We start from the raw sequence: 22404 nt of genomic DNA, 5'->3' as shown, positions 1-22404 counted from the left end.
TGACACAGGCGTTTTGTTTGCCTCTTCACATTCACACGCGCGAGGCTTCCAAAAACCCAAGGCGCCCTCGACTGTGGAACTCCACTTTCTCTGCTAGGGTTTCGTCTCTCCGCCGCCGTCATGAGTGCCTCCAGGCCGGACCACCGGCGCCACCACCCGCCGTTCCTGCGGGACCTCTCGTCCCCGATCTCCTCGTCGTTCCGCCTCCCACCCGCCTCGATGCGACGCGAGACGCAGGCCTCCACCCCGCCACCGCCTCCGCCGCTGCTCTCCCTCGACGACCTCTCCCACCTCTCCCCCTCCCCGCAGCCGGCCACGCCTCCGCAGGCGACTGCGACCCCCTCGCCTCAGCCCCCGCGTGGCACCAACCTCTTCTCCTCGCCAATGCGGTCCAACGGCTCCCCGGCCCCCTCGGCGTGGTGGACCCCCTCGAGGCAGGAGAAGCCCAGGGAGGGGTCACCGATGGATGGCGTCGTGCAGCACCAACAGCAGTCCCCGACGACGTCGTCGGGTCAGCAGTCACAGCAGCAGAAGGTAGCGCTGATCACGCTGCCGCCTCCCAGGGAGGTGGCGCGGCCGGAGATGCCGAGAGATTCGGCTCCTGCTGCTGGCCGGGTCGACGAGGAGGAGTGGGTCACCGTTTTCGGGTATGTGGCCTCGCCCCCCAGCTAATTCGATGCAAAGGGTGTGGTAGGATTTGTGGATTGTTGTATAATCTGCTGCATTGGATTCATAAAACTGTATGTTTCGTTTTGTAATTAGATTAGTATTAGTGCTAGCACTTAGAGGCTGGTTATGGCCAAGTGCATGTGGAATTGGTAATTTTTCTTAAAAACTCATCTGATGTTGCTAGAGAGTTCCCCTTTGAACATAACTTCCAAGAATGTTGTACCATCAGTGTATGGACCTGGTACCCTCAACATAGCTCCAGAGATTCAGAGGACATAGTACAATACTACAATCGGGTACAAGATGGTTTTGATGCCAACAGTACCAACATAGCCTTAATAGGAAACAAGACATTAGTTTCCTGGTTAAAACTAATTTGATTTTGACTGTTTATTATGTTGGATTTTCTTTGTTAATGCTTGAAGCACACAAGCGAGTCACAAAGAGGAACTTTAGAGGTCATGAGTAGAGTCTGCTAGTATAGTTGTAAACCAGGGTACCTTATATTTTGTTGATGTACAGTCCCTCGATCATATTCTGCTAAGCCCATGTGATAGAGTGATGCAATGAGCATATCCAATAGATTGGTTATCCTCTCCCATGATAAGGGCTTGCCTTTTGTTATTGTCATACTTATAAAGTTGGCTACATGTTAGTGGGGAATGGAAACATGCATTATGTATAGGGTGTTGAGGCATAATTTTTCAAACTTAGGAGATGAAAGTCCCAACAAATGTTAATCAGGAAGTTTTAGGATCTCTTCTACTGATTCAGTATTTATTTTAATTTCTCAAGTACATTTATGTGCACTGCTGCACTATACATTAGCCTAAATGTTCTAATATGGGTGTCTGCACTTCCTCCGTCTGTTTTAATAAGGCATATTAGGATTTGGAACAAAAATATTTAGAAGCATACTTTTATGTTGAATAACAATTACTCTTACATTATGTCATCAATTGCTTCAAAGTTAGGTTGTTGGAATGTTAATCAATTGGTACAACTTTTATGTACTAAGCATGCATATACTTTGAGTAATCATTAGTCAAAATCTATACAGTTACTTAAACCTAATGCATCCAATATTTCGAAACCGAGATAGTACTTTGGTAGATCATGTATTTGAAAATTCATGCAATCCATAAGCCGCCAGTATGCCCCTGTGCGCTTGATTCTCTCAACATCTGATTAGCTTGAATGGATATGATGGTTGGATGCCAGTGGTGTTAGTGTTATAATGTATTACATCTTTATTAGTCTTCCATCTTATTTCTTTCAGATTTTCGCCTGGTGACACTAACATGGTGCTACGAGAATTTGAGAAGTGCGGGATAGTCTTGAGACATGTTCCTGGTCCAAGGGACGCGAACTGGGTGCATATCTTGTATCAGGTAACTATTTACAGCTCTGCTGTTTGAGCACTGATAACTCACTGGATATTTGTTACCTACTTTTTATAGATAATTGTTTCTTAGAATAAGCGTAAAATAAACCATTTCATTTGTTGTACTAGCTAGACTTTATAGGTTATTTGGGAAATTGTTGAATCAAAGTGATCCCTGGATATGGCTAATTCAATCACCAAAATTAAAAATTCTATTGGTAGCTTTGTTTACTTCAGCAATAATGTTCTTTTACTTATTTGATCAATCCAGTTAGAAAGTGGAGTTATTTGATCTATCCAATAATATTTTCACATAATAATAATAACAGACTGAGCATTCTGTTATCTTAAAAGCAACTAACCACACATTTTCTGGCTAGCCTGTTGTTTGTGATGTAATGCTGTAAACAACACTTTGCAGAGGTTTGACAAAAGAGTTATTTTGTTGATCTACCTCAGATTTCTATGTACAAGATAATGTTGGGATTTGGAGTTTCTTGCTCATATTTCCCTTTTTATCATCATGTATTTTTACAGTATATATTACAGATTTTATTTACACTCTGTTATGGGACAGTACCTTATGAAGCCTTTGTTTTCTGACTACCAGCAATAGCTTTCTCTAATTGGATTCACTCTGCTTAAGATGGCAGTTATCTTTGCTGTTACCTCTGCAATTATCTTGGCTGACTTGTGTGTCCTGTTTTTTTTCTTATGTTCAGAGCCGGCATGATGCACAAAAAGCACTCGCCAAACATGGGCAGCAGTTAAACAGTGTTCTTATTATTGGTGTGAAGCCAGTGGATCCATGGCTGCGGCAGTACCTGAATGAGAACACCAACGAGAACTATCAGGGCAGTGCTACAGTCACATTTACATCGCAACCTGTAGCACCAAGTGGATTTGCAACCAGGAATGCACTAGCACCTTTACCTAGCAACTCTGTGCCAAATGGCAGCTGCAATGAGAGTTATGCCGGCGCGTCTGGGGCCATTGCTTCACCTACAAAATCTGTCTTGTCCAAAGTTATGGACTTGATGTTTGGCCTTTAAGTTGCATTGCTCACTCAAATGGTGGCAACTTTTGTTTTGGTTCCTTTTGGAAATTCTAGGCCGAAATGAGGTTCACTGATCGAAGTTACGTCAAAAATATTATTTGGCCACGGTGGTATGCATTGGGTATCGATGCTTAGAGTGTGTATCTTATTCGTATGACATCCGACCATGGTGCAAATTGTAACCGGACCTGTTGCAAATGTTGGTGTGATCGACTCATTGTTGGCAATGTTCTAGTGCCGTTCTTCTCGGCGACAACAATATACCCCTCCGATAAATGGTGTAAACTGATGTGATGTTGGATAGATTTTCTGGACGCTCACAGAGTAACGAAGGTCAAACGGTTGTATTGATGCAGTGCAAATTATGTTAGATGGATACTGAGATTTCATGATTCTGACTTGTATTTAGTTAAACACACCCGCGTCCTTTATAAAGGATTTGAGCTAGGGGATGCCATGCTGTCTTCTTCTAAAGTCAAATTGGAAATGGAATAGGAATTGTTCCCCTCTCGGAAACAACGAATCTAGGCCCTTCCTCTGTTGCGCTGTTCTCTGCATCTTGCTCGAAAAAAAAAAAGATGCACTTTCTTTCGTTTTTGTCAGCTCGGCGTAGAGTTTCTTTTCACAGACATTGTCAAAGGGTACATGATAATGAAACATTTTTTTTTGACCGCAAAAGACTATGGGGGACTTCCCCACAGTGATAGATTTTGTATTTACTAAAAGGTAGAACGTACTTACAAACAGGGATTAACTAAAAGCATCCAGCCAAACACAAAAGGATGACCGCAGGTTATCCTTGAAACGAACAGACCGCAAGAAACATTGATTTTTAAAGTTTGCCAACCAGGCCGATGCAGTTGGATCATGCCTCTGAAAAACCTTGTCATTGCGCATCTTCCACAACTCCCATGCTTTTTCTATCAGGGCTGCCTCCTTGAAGAAAGGAACATTGTGAACCGTCCTGCCTGTACCAGTCTATCCGAAAGTTGCAGCGTGTCATTCCAGTCAAAATGGATGATTACCCAACATTCCTTCGTGAAGGGGCAGTCGAAGAATAAGTGATCAATGGTCTCCTCTGCACCACGGTTGCACATGACACAGATGTTATCATCCTGTATGTTCAGATGTCGTCTCTGGAGTATAGACTTGGTATTCAAACGGTCCACCAGGACAAGCCACGCAAAGAATTTCACACGTGGAGTGCATCTAGATTTCTAGATGGCTTTGAAGATTGGATGTGCTTCCATGGTACTGAAGACATGAGAGTAGAAACGCCGTGAAGTATACACATTACCCCAGGTGGGCAGCCAGCAATCCTTGGCATCAGCATCGTATGGCAGGTTCTGTAGTTGCAGTTGCAGGACTTCATATTCCTCAAAAGCTTGCTGCGAGAGTGGGAGGAAGAAAAGTTCATCAAGGTCTGTTGCTTGCATGACCTCCAGCACTGAGGCATTCTCATTACTTGCAAAGGATGCTAACCTTGGAAACTCTTGGGATAGAACGGCATCAGACCACATATCATCCCAGAAACATTGAAATTGTAAGCATTAAAAATCAGATTATCGGAATAAGTGATCAAAGTTGACCGCGATCGAAAGTGGTGTTGAAATGCTCAACGTGCATAAGTAAAACCATCCTTACTAATAGCATTACTAGTACTACTAAGCACCTGTTAAAATTATATGAAACAGCTCAGTTCATGACACACCTTGCAATTAACAATTTATAGTACGGTCCTGCGCTTCCAAGTCTGAACGCCAGCACGTTTTTTGGACAAATCAGCGACAAATAGAGTACAAAAGAAATGTCAAAATATAATATTTGGTAAACAGCATTAACAAAAACCTGCCCCAAATGGTAGTCTTTGCTCCTGCAAATAAAATTACTAGATGTCAACGAATCACCAGTACCTGTATGAAAAGAAAAAGAATATCTTTGCGAATTAACTAGTAATACAGTAATAAAAAGAGAATATGTCCAAGCTGGAATATATAAATAAATATACTTTATTTAATCAGGAAGACAGCAAAAGTTTCCTGCACATGTAAAGCCAGACCTCTCCAGTCTTCAGATACCGTACACGACAGCTTCGTATTTTTATAGATCCATAAATAATATGTTTTTGTCTTGTTGCCAGTACATGCATAATTAGCAATTGTTTAAACATGTGGAAACAGTTTGGCCACGTACCACAGTCGTATAGTTTAGTGCCACCAGAGGAACAAAAATGTCATTAAACCATGGCATATCCATTATTGAAGTGTTGTTGTGACACAAACGTCCCAACAGAAATGGAGAGAGAAGGCAACTTGAAACCACGATGTTCAGAGAGAACTCCAGAGCTCATTATCAAAAAAAAAATGCCTTTGTTAACCAAACCAAGTTTGTTTGGTCTCTATACTAATGCTGAACAATCATTGTTTCAGATGCGGTAATTAACGACCTGACTGAAACTTAGTCAGCATATAGTTTAGCCCAAATCTGCATGATCAACGGCATTAAAAAAGACTCTGGAGACTCTTAAGGTAAAGCCAAAATTGAAGCATGGATGCATTTGGAGACATCGGTATCAAACAGTTGGTAGTGGTATTCGAAACACTTTTGTGCATGCATCACATACAATTATTAAGTTTTTTTTTTCTCATTGATAGAGCCGGCGCCATCTGATGGTTGCAATATCTATCAGCATTAAACCTCCCTGAAGGAAAGCTAGCTATCAAAACTGAATCAGAACATTAATTTAACATTGACATTCTTCATGGCCCAAACGGAAATGCGGCTGGTGGCAACACTTGTCAGAAAATCCCTCGGGGCCAATTAATCTTTGACCGGGTCATGGGGTCATTTACAGAAATGATGATGGCACGACTAGAAATCAAAAGAGGGAAAATTAGACAAAAGAATTTCTGCAGGGCTTGTATATTAGTAGTGGTTTATTTAATTATTTTTTAAAACCATGTCTTTGAGTTGATTATTTCCATTGTTGTTAATAAAACACGCTTTGTCCTGCATCTAGGAGACATCCTACTCAGGATCAACACTAATTAATTAAGCGCGTATAAGTTAAGTGCGTATGTAATTAGGTCGTAGACGTGGATACTTGCACGAGCATGAGGGGTGTACTATAGTGTTACCTTGCCACCTGTTATTGTTGTTGTTTATTTCAGTAGTTAACAAACCACAAATATCGTTTGATTATGTCTTAATGCATGCATGTGTACTGATTGTTGCACTGCGATATAAAATAGTACATCCATTCACAATAAACACATTAGTATGTACAACGCTATGCCGTTTTATATTTTGTCAAAGCAAATTCAAAATGGAAGTTCTTACCCGTTAATTGTCAATGTCAACACCTTGTATTTAGAATGCATTGTTGATTTGTCGTTGCAAGTACTCATGTGTGTTTGAGTTATTCATTTAACTAGCTACTAGTACAAAGTTGGAGTATAGCTAATGAATTTATCGTTGTGAAAAGCTAGAGGGAAAAAAAATAAAGAAACTTTTCGCCCCCAAAAAAAAGAAATAAGAAAAGAGAGTCAACCTTTTGCGAACCACTAGTGAGCAGGTTGTTTCTCACAGGTACGCAATGCCAGAGAAAATGTTATTTTCATTATTAAGACGGGCTTTTTTATCTGTCAAAATTAAAAAAAAAACAAAATGATATACGGAACCTTTTAAGCATTAAGGGCCTGTTTGGCAGGGCTCTGGCTCCTCTGAAAATGGCTCCGGCTCTGGCTCCTCTGAAGGAGTAGCTCCTCTGGAGGAGCTGAAGCCGTTCTGGAAAACGTTTGGCAAAACGGCTCCTTCACACTAGACGACGTAAACCCACAGCAAGGAACCGCGTGAAGCTCGTTTTTTAGCTTCTCCTGCACAGGCAAAAAAAAGCTCCGGCTCTTGACCGGCTCCCAATGCGAAGCCCTTTCCAAAACAGGCATTTGGCACAGCTCCTGCAGGAGCCGGAGCTAAAGCCCCTGCAGGAGCCCTGCCAAAGAGGCTCTAACTTGTTCGCCGTATGTGATTTCAACTCTGTTTCCTGATGACATGTGTTATAACTTGAAGTTCTATTTACATAATCCGTACAAAATAGCCAGGAAAGCGATATACAAAGCCTGTTCGCTTGGTCGTATTTGACTTATAAGTCATGACTTATCAGCCAACGAACAGTATTTTTCTCTCACACTAAACCAGCCAATAGTACTTTCAGTCATGGCTTATAAGCCAAACCAGCCCAAACGAACAGGGCAAAAGTAGCTGGGCTCTGTATATATTCTCTGCATCGTCACCAAGAAAAAAAAATCCAAACAAAATAGCCCACCGTCCCTTTTTTTTCTTCCTGTTATTGAAGTAGGGTTATTATATTTTTCTAGCTATTGGTTGTACCTCAGACATGAGAGTACATACATGCATTGGGATAGCTAGCCCACAAAGGGCATGCTTTCTTTTCTCTTTTCTCTTTTCTCTTTTCTTTTTTCTTTGCCAAAGAGAGGGAGGGAACGCAGTTAGTGGCAGTCATGTACAGGATCTTGGTAACCCTGAGGTAATCTATGGCCGGCGTACACGTGTGCCCAGATGGCAGCTTCTCTGTCGAGCCGACTGTCCAGCATATGCCCTGTCGCTCGACGATACTCCTACAGCTACAGCTACAGGCTGCAGCACTAGTTTTCCAGACCGTTAACACGGTGCACACACAGAGACACAGGGGTGTGGTTTGCATGTCCTCGCCATGTCTGTCCGTCGCACGACAGTGCAAGAGGAGGCACCTGGCACTCCTCCACGAAAACGACGACGACCTTGTCGCCCTTGGTCGCTGTGCTGCCGCAGCTCGCTAGCGAGCCACGCCAAGCCTGCTTGGCCATACGAAAGCGCGAGCCGCGGCGAATTCGGATCCAACACGGTGGCGCCTGGTTCGCGACCAAACGCAGCGACACGAACACGGTGGCGGAAAACAACGCCAAGGGAAGAGGAGAGAGATACTGCTACAGAAATGAACTTGCGCAGCGTTGCATAATTGGCCTCCGTGGCGGGCACTGTTTTGCCCGCCACGGTAATTCGGTGGCCGGCCGGCCACTGAGACGCCCGCTGCGGTAAATGATTTACGGCAGCGAGCAACCTTATTTGTCCGCTGCGGTAAATCCCCATTTACCGCAGCGGACATCTTAACGCGTCCGCCACGGTAAATCGATTTACCGTGACGGGCACACTAAAAGGCCCACCACGGAAAAAGGCAAGGCCCAAATGGCCCAGCGCCGGCCCGATAGTTGTCTTCATATATAAGCCAGCACTTAGGGTTCCCTTTCACTCCTCTCACCCCCTCGCCCTCCCTCTCACTCTTCTCAGACGCGGCCGCACTCCCTTACCACGCGCTGCATCCTGAGAGACGAGCCCCTCTCCCTCGACCCCCACCCCTACACTCCCCATCCTCTATCTCTCCCGGCGGCGGCGGCGCTCTTCTCGGCCGTGGTGGCGCGGCTCGCGCAGGCAGAGGGCGGCGCGGTGGCGCTGCTCGCGCGGACAAAGGGCGGTGCCGTGGCGCGGCTCGCGTGGAGGGAGGGCGGCGCGGTGGCGCTGCTCGTGCGGGTGGAGGGCGGCGCGGTGGCGTGGCTCGCGCGAAGGGAGGACGGCGCGTTGAGGCGGCTCGCGGCGGCGGAGGTTGTCGCGGCGGCCCGTCCTCCACCAGGCTACAGCGGCACGACATCGTCTCGATCCGCCTCCAGCGACGGCCACGGCGGTGGATCTGCCCCGACGAGGGCGTATCCGGCCCCGACGAGGGTGGATCCGGACCCAGCGGCTCCACGGCGTCGATCCGGCCACCAGCGGCTCCACGGCGTCGATCCGGCCACCGGTGGCTCCACGGCGTGAATCCACATCTGGCGCCCCTCTCCCGGCGGCTGGTGGGCCTGTCGACGGCGGATCCGGCGAGGTGGAGCTCAAGGCGAGCTCGCATCGGATCCCGGCGGCGCTAGGGTTTCGTTAGGGTTTCGGACTATTGGGTTGGAAACGGGCTCGCCGGTGGGCTGAGAATGGGCTCGCTGGCAGGCTCCTGTTTTTTTTTTAAAAAAAAAACATTAACCGCGGTTAAGCCACGATTTACCGTCGCCTCTAGGCCGCGGCGGACGGCTTTGCCCGCCGCGGAAAACCGAAAACGCCCGCCACCAGTAAAGTTTGTGTAGTAGTGAGAGAGAGGAGAAAATCATTTTTTGTCGCGTCCATGACATGAACATGCCCGCATGCCTGGCAATGGCATGGAGCAGCAGCCGAGATGCACGGCCAGGCCATTGCAGGGAGAGAGACAGGGGAGGCGATAACATGATTTGAGACTATTTACCGCATGGAGCGTCTGTTCGTTTCGTCGTAAACGATCGTGGATTATTTATTGTTGGCTGGTTTGGTGTGAGAGAACAGTATTGTTTCAGCTTATAATCTACTATTGTATACGAGCAAGTGAACAGGCTGAACTAGCGTGAGACATGGCCACGTAGTACGTCTGAGACTGTGACGTCCCTACCTCCTGAGCACGATCTGCTTGTTGTGCATTGCGCTTGCAGTCGCAGAGCAGGGCAGCAACGCCTCCGCACGGTAGCGGCGATCTGGACTGGCCGGCCCTGGTCAGTTGCGCCCGGGGAAGGAGACAGAGATGTTTGGCTGTGACTTGTCGTAAACGATCGTAAATTTTCAGCCGGAATAGTATTTTTTCTCTCACACAAACCAGCCAGCAATACTTCGTCACGAACCAACAACGATACGAACCAGCCACCGCTGCCTCCTGCTTCCTTCCAGTCTTGGCAGGCTCCATGGTCATGGACATGGAGGAGTCAGCGCGCGTCGTCGCCGATCCGTTCGTGCCGCCTATGAATGGCTCACACCTACCTGCTGGGGTTTCGTTTAAAATTCAAAAGCTTTTTTTTTTTAAAAAAAAAAAAACTACTCCCGTTCAGCGCCAATATGTCCTCCGGTTCAGGTTCAGCCAATCATTCGGGGGGCCAAATCAAATATCCGTGGGATCTCCGAGTTGTGCACACTAATCGGGGTCAATGCTTTGCTTTCCCTTCAGGAATGGTTTCGCATGCACACAATTACACAAAAGGTTCAGGATCCCGGCCGGAATCAATGGTTCCATAGTTAACCTGTTGTTTAATTCCTTTCCTGGATAACAGTCTCCCACGAAGAAATTACAATCCAGTTTATTTTGAAAAGATTAAAAATTTCCTTGCATCAAGTGTTTTTCTTCTTTTTCTGAGAGAAACTTTTTTTTTGCGAATGTTTCTGAGAGGAACTAACTAAAGGAGAATAGAAAAGTATGACCGATGAATTTGACACATCGATCCACTAACAAAAGGTATGTGGCCTGTTTGAATCGCGACCTGGCAAGCAACCTGCTTGTCATTACCAGGCAGCAACTCCGGCTACCCAGAGCTTAGAACGATGGCTTGGGAAGCGCTGCTTGGCCAGGCAAGGTTTGCCTGCTGGGCGCCAAACCAAACAGGCGGATAATGCTTGGTTGGTGCTTCGTTACTCGTGTGTAGGATATGTCATTAGCAAATATGGATAAAAGTGCCCTTATCTGTAGCGATGGCTACTCTCCAAAATTAGTCTACATAGATACAGTGCGAGAAAAGTTTGCCGCTTTCTCCGATTTGATGTGATGTTGTTTCTATAGCTCCAGGGCGTCGCAATTGCACCCTATAGTAGAGAAATTACGGCTCCTCTAGTCATCAAGTCACTGTGACAAGAACGCTTCTGTAAAAAAAAGTCAATAACTTGTTGTAAGGCAATGTGACTACTGCGAGAAAATAGATCGCATTTCACTTCACGGGTATGAGTAAGGAGATTACTTACCATGATGGACCAAAGCAAATGTCGCTTTCACATTATTGTTACTGGATTTATTAGTTTTGCTCGAGTGTGTTCGATGGGTATACGTAACTTTTTCGAGATTCATCATGGCATTGCAAAAAGCCAACGACGCTAATACGCTATATATCTGCAGCCACCTAGCATCATTTTCACTGATCAAAAAATGGGTAATTGTGTCACGACACGCGTCATCGTGAAATAAACTCAAGTTTTTCTTTACATTGATCTAGCATTTTCTTTCACTTAGCTAATTTACTCCACATGAAACAAGAAAATTCAGCAAAAAGATAACAAGTGAAAAGAAAAGAAAAACCACACGCTTGGAAAAACACACAAAGCAGAAACCAAAACGGTTGAAGGTCATGTACAAACGGAGGAGCCTAGTAGCAGCTAGTAGTCCCACAGGAGGGGGAGAGGGTGGAGGAAGCCGACAGCGGCGTCGAGCCCATCGCACGGCGTCCACGTGTGATCGGACGGCCCAAACTCCACCACGTCCTCCACCCACAACGGCGCCAGCTCGTCGAACACCAGCTCGGCGGCCACCCCTACGGTCTGCGCTGGCTGCCGCTCGGGCTGAGTCTCGGGCTCGTGCTCCGGCTCGTCGTGCGCGGCGGCGCCAGCTCGCTTCCCGTCGTCGTCCACCGGCGCGGCCGGCGCGTCGTGCGATGAGGAGGACGAGGACGAGGAGGGCGAAGAAGAGCCACCGCTGCCGGCGGCGGAGTGCATGAGGGCGGCGCGCGCGGCGGCGGCCTGGACGTCGCGCGGGGCGAGGGATGCCGGGCGCGGGAGGTGGCTTGCGAGGTCCGGGAAGTTGAGCACGGCGCGCGCGCCCTTGATGCTGAGCGCGGCGACGTCGTGCGCGCGCGCCGCCATCTCCGGGCACGGGAAGGTTCCCAGCCAGATGCGGGACTTCTTGCGGGGCTCCCTGATCTCCGACACCCACTTGCCCCACGCGCGCATGCGGACGCCGCGGTACGCAGGGACGGAGCCGCTGCCGCCGCCGTCGTTTGAGCGCGGGCGCTTCTTGCCGGCACGGCCGCCGCCGGCTGGTGGGGCATCAGAGCAGGGCGCGGCGCGCGGGCTGGTGGACGACGTGTAGGGGTCGGACGAGTAGGAGGACGTCGACGAGGTGTCGGAGCTGAGCTCGCTCATTGCCATATAGAGGGAACTATACAGCACCGAGTTAGCTTATTAGTCCGAGCCGATCGATCGTCGGCGATGCTCCCGTGCGAGCTGGAGCAGTCGATCGTGTATGTATGATCGATCAGGAGATGGAGATGGAGAGAACAGACAACAGAGGTGGTGCAATGGTGGCTAGCTAGGTAGCTGTAGAGAGAGGACGGATCGGACGTGGGGTTGCTGGGTGTATAAGTAGGGGAAGGGGAGCAAGAGGAGACACGACAGGGGAGACCCGCGACGCGTCAGGTGTGCGAGGGATCGCTCGCGCGCGCGCGCACGTAACAGTAGTGGCAACAGCGACGCGGCAGCGGACGGCGGTGCCCGCTGCCCTCGCCATGGCCATTATTATTGCCGATGGATGGACATGGACGGCGCGCGTCTCGGTCTCAGGGGGGCTGGCTGACTGCAGACTGCAGTGTACACGTACGTGTCCATGCCCTGCTCCAAGTCCAACGGCGGGCGTCTCCGACGATCTGATCGGCGATCGACACCGGGCGCTGGCTGGGCAGGCAGGCATTTACGGGTCTACTCGATCGGCCGGCACGAGTGCATGCGGCGCAGGCTTTTTTTTTACTTTTTTTTTAAGTTTTTCACAAATATGCTCTAGGTTCAAAATCTGTAGCCTTACCTCCGCGTCATGGATGGTGTCGCCAAGCTTACATGTCTCAGCGTCAAAGGGTTTGACGCCTAGGTCGGGGGGCCACGTCGGTATCAAAATAGAGCCGGGGGTGACAGGGCAGCCAGCTCGGCGCCGTGGATCTTAGCGCCAAACTTGACGCTGTAGATCTTGGCGTCGAGTTTGGCGCCGTAGATTCTGGCGCCGAGGCGGCCTTACAGGTGGGTTCTTTTCCTTTCTCTCTTCCTTTCTTTCCTTTTCCTCTCTTCCTTTCTTCTCTCTCACCCGACGCCTCCCGCCGCCGCGCCCCGCGCCCCGTCCCGGCTACCGCGTCCGCGTCCTACGCCACCATCCCGGTCGCGCTGCGCCAGCCGGCCGCCCCGACCGCCGCGGGCCGGCCCGGTGTCCACGCCCCGCGCCACCGCCCCGGCAGCCGTAGCCCGGCCCGGCGTCCGCGCCCCGTCCCGACCGCGCTGCGTCGACCGGCTGCCCCACCGCCCGGCCGCCGCCGTGCCCGCTCGAGGTGGCCGTGGCCATCGCGCCCTGCCCGTCCCACGGCGCTGGGCCAGGCGTTGCTGCCTCTCCGTCCTCCACGTCCGGCCGGACGCGTAGGTCGTTCTCCGCCACCCTGTCACACGGCCCTCCACCGCGCCCAGCGCCTCCTCCTACTATCCACCGCGTCGTGCACTGCCATCGTTGGACAGGTAAATTTCGTGTATATGCAGTGTGGTTAGATAGTGAGGTTGAATTGTGGTGTAGTAGTTAGTTTATTGATGTACTTAGGATGGTAATGTGATAACCTATTAAGTTTAATTAGTTGGTGATCTAGAGATTACGTGATAACCTAGTTAGACTATTTACTTACTTAGTTAGCTATCTACTTAGTTAGTTATGATAACCTCTATTTAGTTTAATTAGTTGGTGATGTAGTGATAATAAGGTGATAACCTAGTTGTTGGACATGCATGGAGCTAGCTGTTATGTTATTTGCAAAGCTAGCAGTTACCTAGTATGTAGTTGTTGGCACGTGTAACATCTCTGGTGTTACGAGCTCTTTTAACACCGAGATTTAGGCTTAAAAAAATTTCCGGAACGAGTTTCTCGGATTTTTTAAAATTTAAAATATTTGAGCTTATGTTAAAATGCCATTTTTGACAAGCTATATAGAGCAAAGTAATTAAATAGTGCTTAAATATTTTATCTCTATGGGTTAGTGTGAAGTGCGAACTTTTGCGTAAAATAATTATTAGTGAAAGTTAATCGGGTTAAAACTTAAAATAAAATAAATAAGAATGAGAGTGATATGTGGAGAAAATATTTTGTACGTAAGGTAGGGCCCGCTTCTTGGCTTTTTGCTAGGCACACGAACGCCCGGCAGCCCACGCCCTCCTGCTGTCCTTGCCTCACTGCCTTCTGGCCGCTTGAATACGGTGGTGCGCCCCCTGCTCTAAATCCGTCAGTCATCCAATTTATTTGCGTCGCGTCGCGTTGTCGAGTCGTTGTTTGCTCTTTCTTTTTCTCTGCTTGCCTGTGTCGGCTTGTCTCTTCTCGGTGTACTGGACGAGCGCAGCAGCTTCATTTATTTTCCCTAGCGCGGCGTGCAGTGTACTCGCCTGACATTGCTATTGATCAGTGTCTCGTTCTCGTCGTGGCTCTGCATTTCTCTGCATTGTAAAGTCTCCTCATCTATCCACATCCATGCTTCCCGACCTTTGCTTTTGCTTCTCTCTCTGCCTTGATTGTCTTTGTCTACATCTACCAAGCCAAGCAACCGCACTGGTCATGCCCGGCCGGTCACCACCTACCCCTACCGCAGCCCATGCCGCGTGGCTGAGCGTTGCCTGCCTCTGTTGTCTGTCTCAGTCACATCGCGCCATGGCAGGGTCAGGCCAAGTCAGTCCTGCCTCCCCATCCCCTTTTTCTTCTCTACTGCCGAGGGGAGCCATCCTAGCTCCTGCTCGCCCTCCCCGCTCTCTGTTTCTCTGCTGGTCTCCTACGCTAGGACGCCGTTGCCACACCTCCCGCCGTCGTCGCGTGTGCGTGCGAGCACGCGTGCCCCACGGCCGCGCCGGACCTCCAACTCCACGACGTTGCCTCTTCCGAGCGCCTCCTCCATGGTCCGCACACGGTGTGGCCGTGCCGGTGCTCTGCCATCATCCGCTCCACCTCCGCCGTCATTGTGCCATGCCAACCACCCACCTGGGTCGCGCCCGCAGTCGCACCACACCGTCCGGCGCCGGTCCTTTCCCACGCAAGCGCACACATACCCCTGGTCCCGCGTGGGGACCGCTGCTCCTTGGCCACGCCCGTGCCCGCAGCGCTGCCTTGCTACCCACGGCGCCTCCTCCACCGTTGTCCGCGCTGGGCGCAATCGCCTGGCTGCCGGCCAACCACAGCTGCTCGCCTCCCTCTGCTGGCCTCGGTGAGTCGGCGCACACCAAGCCCGCGTCATCGAGGAGCCATGCCTCGCCAACTGGCTCGTCCGCGCTCTTTCTTCCCGTGGCCGTGCCGGACCGGCTATTCCTTCGCCGCTCCACCTCTTGCTCGGCCTCTCTTCTCTCTCTCGCTCTGCTGCTAGCACGTATCCGCCATGGATTGTCTCAGGGCTGAGCTCAAGCACTACCGCCGCCATGGTCGCTGCGTGCGTGGCTGGGCCATCACCGGCGGCACTCGGCGAAGCCTCTACTACCTTCCCTTGCCTAAGCCAGGCTCACCTTTGCCCTCGCCGCTGTCGCATGCAACCTATACCTCGCTTCCCCAGCCCCTCCGTCGCCGCAGCGTCGCTGCCGCCTACCGCATCCGTCGGCATCCGCCAGCTGCCGTGGTCTAGCCGCCACGGGATACTGTCGGCCAGGCTAGGGCCTGGCATGGGTGTGGCCGGACGTCGCCTTGCCGTGCGACCGTGCAACTCGCCCTCATCGCTAGCTTGTCGCCCTATGGCTGGATTTTGGTCGTCGGAGCCGCCGTCCTTCGCTCCTCTGCTTCACCGAAGGAGGGAGAAGGTGATTATAAACTATACAGGGTCCTCATTGCAAAATACGTGACTCATATTAATAGGGTTGAATAGTATCTAGAGTACCGTGGGTTAGTTTAAGGAAAGTACAGGGGCCGATTCGCAAATGTGTCGCGCCACCTGCCCGCGCTGGGCTGGCCTGTGGTCGCCCCGCCTGGGCTTGCCTTGGCCGCGTGGGCCGGCTGGTGGGCTGCTCGCACACCCACCTGTGCTCGCCGCGCCGCTTGGGCAGGCCTGGTGCCGTGCTGTGCGCTGGGCCGCGTGTCCGTGTGGGCTGACCGCTCTCGGCTGCTGGGCCACCGCCACGCCACACTGGGCCACGCACCTGCATGGGCCGCCGGTCTCCACTGGACCGCGTTCGCGTTGGGCCAGGGTCGTTGACGCCGGCCTTGTTGGTTTGTAGAGCAATTTCTAATTTAGCTTGTATGGTAAAATTGTAAATTCTAAATAAAATTGTGTAGGTGTCCAAAAATTATAAATCTAATTTTGTTAGTCTCCTAAAATCATGATCTACCTGTTAGTATATTTTGTTCACATAGTTTGATAATATTCTTGGAAACTATATAATAAAATTGAGATACTTAATATCGTTAAGACATAAACTTGTAGGAAATTCCGTGATAAATCGGTGATGGCTCTAAAATTTTTACAGTAAATTACTAAGATTATTAGCTGCTCACTGTAATTTTTGTGGCTCCAAAATAATTAGTTTGCTAGATAGACAATGATGCCCTATTTCGAATAATGATTAAATCGATAGAATGAAATAAAGAAACCACTTGAGTTTATATAACTAAAATAATTATTGGAAAATGACGTCTTATTCGACAATATGGATATATAGCCTAAGTACAGTCTTCGTTAGAACTAGCTCGTTAACTTGAGAGGCGTAAATCGTATTTTTATGAGTCACGATTACAGTCGATTAATTACGTCTTTGCATTGCATCGCATTGCATATCATATAGGTACGATGATGGATCAACGGATCAAGTGAAGGATGAGTGGGAATCTCAAAATGGTTGTAATGGTATTCTCTCTAGGAGATGATGCAATAGGTTTTCTATTCAGATGATGGTGGATGATCTAAAGATACAAATACTAACTTTGGTTATATTTTACCCAGGCAAGCCCCGGTGCATAACCCCTACTTTTCTGTAGTTTAAATTATATTTGTGCATTAAGTTTTAAAGAGTTGATTGAAACCCACTTGCATATATATCTTTATCCTAAGAGTCTTACTAGTATGATAGGATCGTGTAGATTACTATGCTACAGGACTCCGGTAGAAGTCGATTGATTGCCTATCACTCGTGAGAGATAGGGAATATATTACTGTACTATTATCACTTGGAATATATATAAATTGGTGGAAAGGAAATGGTGACTGGGCATGGATATGGTTTGGGTATTGGTGGGTGTAAGAGGTTGTGTCCTGCGATCACGGGGCATAGCTTGGTTACACTACTTTCCCTGTCTGTGTCGGTTAAGGACCGGTGAAAGGTCCTAATATGGCTAGAGGGAGGGTGAATAGCCTATTTAAAAATCTACAAATCAACTAGAGCAATTTGATTAGTATGACAAATAGCGTAATGCAAACTTGCTCTAGCTCTACAAGGGTTGCAAGCCACCTATCCAACAATTCTAGTTGCAATGAATACTTAGGCACACAAACTTGCTATGTAATTACTCACTAAGAGCTCTCAACCTTGCTACTCTAAAGAGCTCAACTAGATGAATGTAAATAATAAAGCAAGCTCTCAATTCTAATTACACTAAAGAGCTTGTATCAACTAGTTTGCAAGAATGTAAATGAGTGAGTAGAGTGATTATACCGACGTGTAGGGGATAAACCAATCACAAGATGAATATATAGCCAATCACCGGGAGAATGCCAAAGAAGAGAGACAATCGATTTTCTCCCGAGGTTCACGTGCTTGCCAACACGCTACGTCCCCGTTGTGTCGACCAACACTTGGTGGTTCGGCGGCTAAGAGGTGTTTCACAAACCTCGTCCACACGATAGGACACCGCAAGAACTGACCCACAAGTGAGGTAACTCAATGACACGAACAATTTACTAGAGTTACCTTTCGGCACTCCGCCGAGGAAGGTACAACTCCCCTTACAATCACCGAAGGCGGCCACGAACAATCACCAACTCGTGCCGATCTTTCACCGCTGCTCCAACCGTCTAGGTGGTGGCAACCACCAAGAGAAACAAGCGAAATCCGCAGCGCAACACGAATACCAAGTGCCTCTAGATGCAATCACTCAAGCAATGCACTTGGATTCTCTCCCAATCTCACAATGATGATGGATCAATGATGGAGATGAGTGGGAGGGCTTTGGCTAAGCTCACAAGGTTGTTATGTCAATGAAAATATGCAAGAGATATCCCTTGAGCCGGCCATGGGGCTATAAATAGAGCCCTCATCAAATAGAGCCGTTGTACCCCTTCACTGGGCAAAACACGCTCTGACCGGATGCTCCAGTCATACCGACCGGACGCTGGCCCTCAGCGTCCGATCACCCGATGGACGCCACGCGTCACCAACTTCAAACGCTGTTCGTCAGATTTCAACAGCTACGAAGTTGACCGGACGCTCCGGTCAAAACTCACCGGACGCTGAAGCCCCAGCGTCCGGTCGTTTCCAGTAAGCTCCCCGAGGCATATTTTTTCGACCGGACGCGTCCGGTCCACCTTGACCGGACGTAGACCAGCGTCCGATGCTCGACCCTAGCGACTGTGCCGTCTGACAGCTCGACCGGACGCAGCCCTTCAGCGTCCGGTCGCTGAGTGACCCAGCGTCCGGTCAGTAGACCGACGCCAGCATCATTTCGACCAACTCCATTTCAACTCTAACTACTTCACCCTTACTCAAATGTGCCAACCACCAAGAATTTTGCATCCGGCGCAATAGAAAATAGACATTTTATTTTCCCAAACCCATCTCAACCCTGCAAACACCTTGCGCACATGTGTTAGCCTTTTTTTCACAAATATTTTCAAGGGTGTTAGCACTCCACTAGATCCTAAATGCATGTGCAATGAGTTAGAGCATCTAGTGGCACTTTGATAACCGCATTCCGATACGAGTTTCACTCCTCTTAATAGTACGGCTATCTATCCTAAATGTGATCACACTCACTAAGTGTCTTGATCACTAAAACAAAATGGCTCCTACATTTTATACCTTTGCCTTGAGCCTTTTGTTTTTCTCTTTCTTCTTTTCCAAGTTCAAGCATTTGATCATCACCATGCTATCACCATTGTCATGATCTTCATCATTGCTTCATCACTTGGAGTAGTGCTACCTATCTCATAATCACTTTGATAAACTAGGTTAGCACTTAGGGTTTCATCAATTAACCAAAACCAAACTAGAGCTTTCAACCGGCCATTGCATAAGCTCTAGGTAAGTCATAGACTTATTATTCCGAGCACATACTTAGGTATGGGCGCTTGGAAGACTTGTTACTCTCTTGTCATGGGTTCCGACTCTTTTTGGATCGACTGTCATGGTGGTTTTTAGGTTAGGAGGTCCTTGTACCGTATTGAGTCTGGGACTTAGGGGTGGGGGCTTGGAGTCCCAGTTTGGACGGGGACCTGGGCCCCGTGATAGGAGGGTAGTGGGTTGGTCCTGTTTGTGCCTAGGATACAAGCGGGACGTGTGTTTTTGAGGTACCCAGCTAGGGGCATTGATTCATGAATCACCGGGTGATCCGGTACGGCTTGTGTGCGGTCTAGCACCGTAGTAAGAACTAAAAGATGAAAGATAAAAAAAGGAAATTATGATTGCTTACCACCTGCTTGAAAGTAGTACAGGTGCTTACATAGAATGGTTAGATAATGAATTAATATGGTTGTTAATAAAAATTGAATATAAGGACACACGCTTAGTAATGCTTCATGCAGATACAATAAACCCACAAGCCAGATAGCCTTACACATCCTTGAAGTCTTTTCTTTCCTCATGTTGGGTAAGTCTTGCTGAGTACAATTGAGTACTCAGGGTTTTATTTTGCCCTGTTGTAGGTGACAGGTGGAGGCTAGAGCTGATCTTTGTGTGTGGATTCCTTCTGGTGGGCTCAGAGAGAATTTTCTTTATGCTACGATCATAGTTTTCATTTATAACTCTCACTAAATGTTTTCTAAATAAAAGTTTTATAACCTGTTGTCATAGTTTCTATAACAATGCTTCATCATGTCATGAGTAGATATTTATTTCACTGTAACTCTATTCACATGTTTATATTTCGATGTTATAACAATAAATATTATACTCTGATGTTGTATTAAAAGTGATGTAAGAAATGGTTAAGAATGATGTAAGCTTTATTCTCTCTTTTATGATCCTGATGGAAAAATATGGATTTTTGGGTTCTCCCTTGGGGTGTAACCGACGGAACCGAGTAATTTAGAGTTCTCCCTTGAGTGCTTAGTGTCTAATGGAAGACGAGCACTCCTAGAGGCATTAGATTAGGCGGTTTTGCCACAGCACGTAATTTATTCTAAATGAAATGTGTTTGGATTTGTGTATAAAATAGATGGACAACCTAGTGAACATATATCATTGAGGCACCATGGAACGAGATCGCTATGGATATATTGAGTTTATTAACATGCAAAGCGTGTCTGTGTTATTCAATGAGAAGCCTTTATTTAGTGATTTGGTTGCAAGGGCTCAGGAGGAGCTACATTGCCATGATGATGATGGCATCGTAGTTGAGGGTGTACTTCATCTAGGTTTCCCTCCTAACATACTTAGAAAGATGATCCCAATTGGGTGTGCAGACCAGTGGAAGAACCATGTGAGATCGGCTATGAAGTGCCAGTTCCAAAGTATGGACGTGGTTGTGCGTCGGGTGTTAGTTGATCCCATCCCTCATGGGTTTTCCCGACCAATGGGTCAGCAGGCACACTTCGACCCTTTAGTCCCGGAACCTGATATAGATGTGGAGGTTGCACCTATGGTTCTCGATGCTCAATCTGCCCTAAATGAGCTAGTTGGAGATGCTTGTCGGACTCATGATGTTATGCCAGATCCTCCTCATGAGATCCCTTTGACATAGAATCATCCGAGTAAGTGTCTTATCCGCATGGTTATTGGGAGCTTACCCCCTTTCTTACATCCATTTTTTCATTCTTTGCTCATTTTTCTACTTATGTTGCAGGAGACATTCCTAACAATGTGGATGTTCCCCCTGCTGCTGCGCAAGTGCACTGTGGAGATGGATTCCATGGCTCTAATAGTGTTGAAATTATGAATGGCTCGAAGCCATATGAGATGGCAAGGGCTCTTGATTCTAATGATGATCGCCCTGTTGGAGAGCTGATAGAAAGTGATATTGAGATACTGAGGCATATCTTTCCTGGTCGCCGTGATCCAAGAGTTAACGAGTTCAGCGATCTTGCTCATTCCGATCAGGCATGTGCAGAAAGATATGATGATGAGCTCCTAGAAGCTCCTGAGACCGTCCCTAACATGGTAATTGAAAAGGGTAGGGTATTCAAGGACCTCCCTGCATTGAATAGGTGGTTGCATAAGGAACGCTGTAACAAGGAATGCTGCCCATAGAGGGTTTGCACAAGGAAGCAAAAGGTCACTGGAAAATGGAAGATCGCAAAAGTTGTCATGCCACACAATTGTGCTGACCATGTGCTGACACTGAAGCATCAGTAGTTGACATCTACCCTGATTGCCAAGCGGTTGATCGGAATATTACAGGGAGAACCCAACATGAAGGTTATGACGATTGTCAGGACCATTGAGGCATTGTATGGAGGTTATGTGATAACTTATGGTAAAACTTAGAGGGCTAAGCAGCGAGCGTGAAAGATGATATATGGGGACTGGGAGAATGGGTATGAGCAGCTGCCAGTACTTTTCAATGCAATCAAAGCGGTGAATCCAAGCATGCATTATGAGTACATCCCAAAATCAAATGCATGGAAGAATGGGAGGTAGATATTCTTTCGTGTTTTCTGGTGCTTCCCTCAGTGTGTCGAGGCCTTTAGGCACTGTCGTCCATATTGCACCTGCCCTAATCACAAGAACAAGAGGCCTCCGCCGTCACCCCCCGCCACCACCACCACCAACAATGGGATGCTACTGTGGAGAAGGTGCAACACAATTTGCTACGTGGCCACACTATTAGGACGACCCTATTTTATTCACATGGCACATCCATGTGTTTATTGTTTGGTTTAAATACCTAAGGCATGTTATGTTTAGTCGAAGAAACTATGTACCCTTATTTGGTACATATTCCCACATGCCATTTCGTGTGCTTGTTGTTCGCTTCACTTACCTAAGGCATGCTAGATTTAGTTCAGGACCTCTGTACCATAGTTCGGTACATGTTCTCACATGTCATTTCATGTGTTATGTGTGTTGAATTATATAATGCCCTACTTCGTTAGGTTTTGTTTGTAGCACGTGATCATATTTCACTACATCCACAATATTAAACTGAATATTATGACCACAAATAATAAAAACAGCTACATAATGAAAAGTCCAATACTACGAGACATTAAACAATATAATAATACTAGAAGTACGTGCCGACAAACTAAATAACGCAGTACATGACCTAAGCATGCCCATACTTAAAGTG

General features: G+C 47.9%; 2 protein-coding genes across 2 annotated transcripts; one reads left to right on the top strand and one right to left on the bottom strand.

Moving 5' to 3' along the window:
* Nucleotides 1-23: 23 nt before the first annotated feature.
* On the top strand, nt 24-3572 carry LOC136449431 (nuclear pore complex protein NUP35-like). The gene is made up of 3 exons (XM_066449456.1): nt 24-647; nt 1949-2060; nt 2776-3572. Exons 1-3 carry the CDS (start codon nt 121-123, stop codon nt 3103-3105), a joined length of 969 nt encoding a protein of 322 aa, XP_066305553.1. The 5' UTR covers nt 24-120; the 3' UTR covers nt 3106-3572.
* A 7597-nt stretch (nt 3573-11169) lies between these two features.
* Nucleotides 11170-12280, bottom strand: LOC136449432 (dehydration-responsive element-binding protein 3-like). The gene has a single exon (XM_066449457.1). It carries the CDS (start codon nt 12129-12131, stop codon nt 11364-11366), a length of 768 nt encoding a protein of 255 aa, XP_066305554.1. The 5' UTR covers nt 12132-12280; the 3' UTR covers nt 11170-11363.
* Between the last annotated feature and the right edge of the window lie 10124 nt (nt 12281-22404).

This window comes from Miscanthus floridulus, chromosome 5 (genome assembly GCF_019320115.1).
Source record: "Miscanthus floridulus cultivar M001 chromosome 5, ASM1932011v1, whole genome shotgun sequence".
NCBI lineage: Eukaryota > Viridiplantae > Streptophyta > Magnoliopsida > Poales > Poaceae > Miscanthus > Miscanthus floridulus.
Note: the sequence above shows the minus strand (reverse complement) of the source record. Positions and strands in the feature narration are given on the sequence as shown.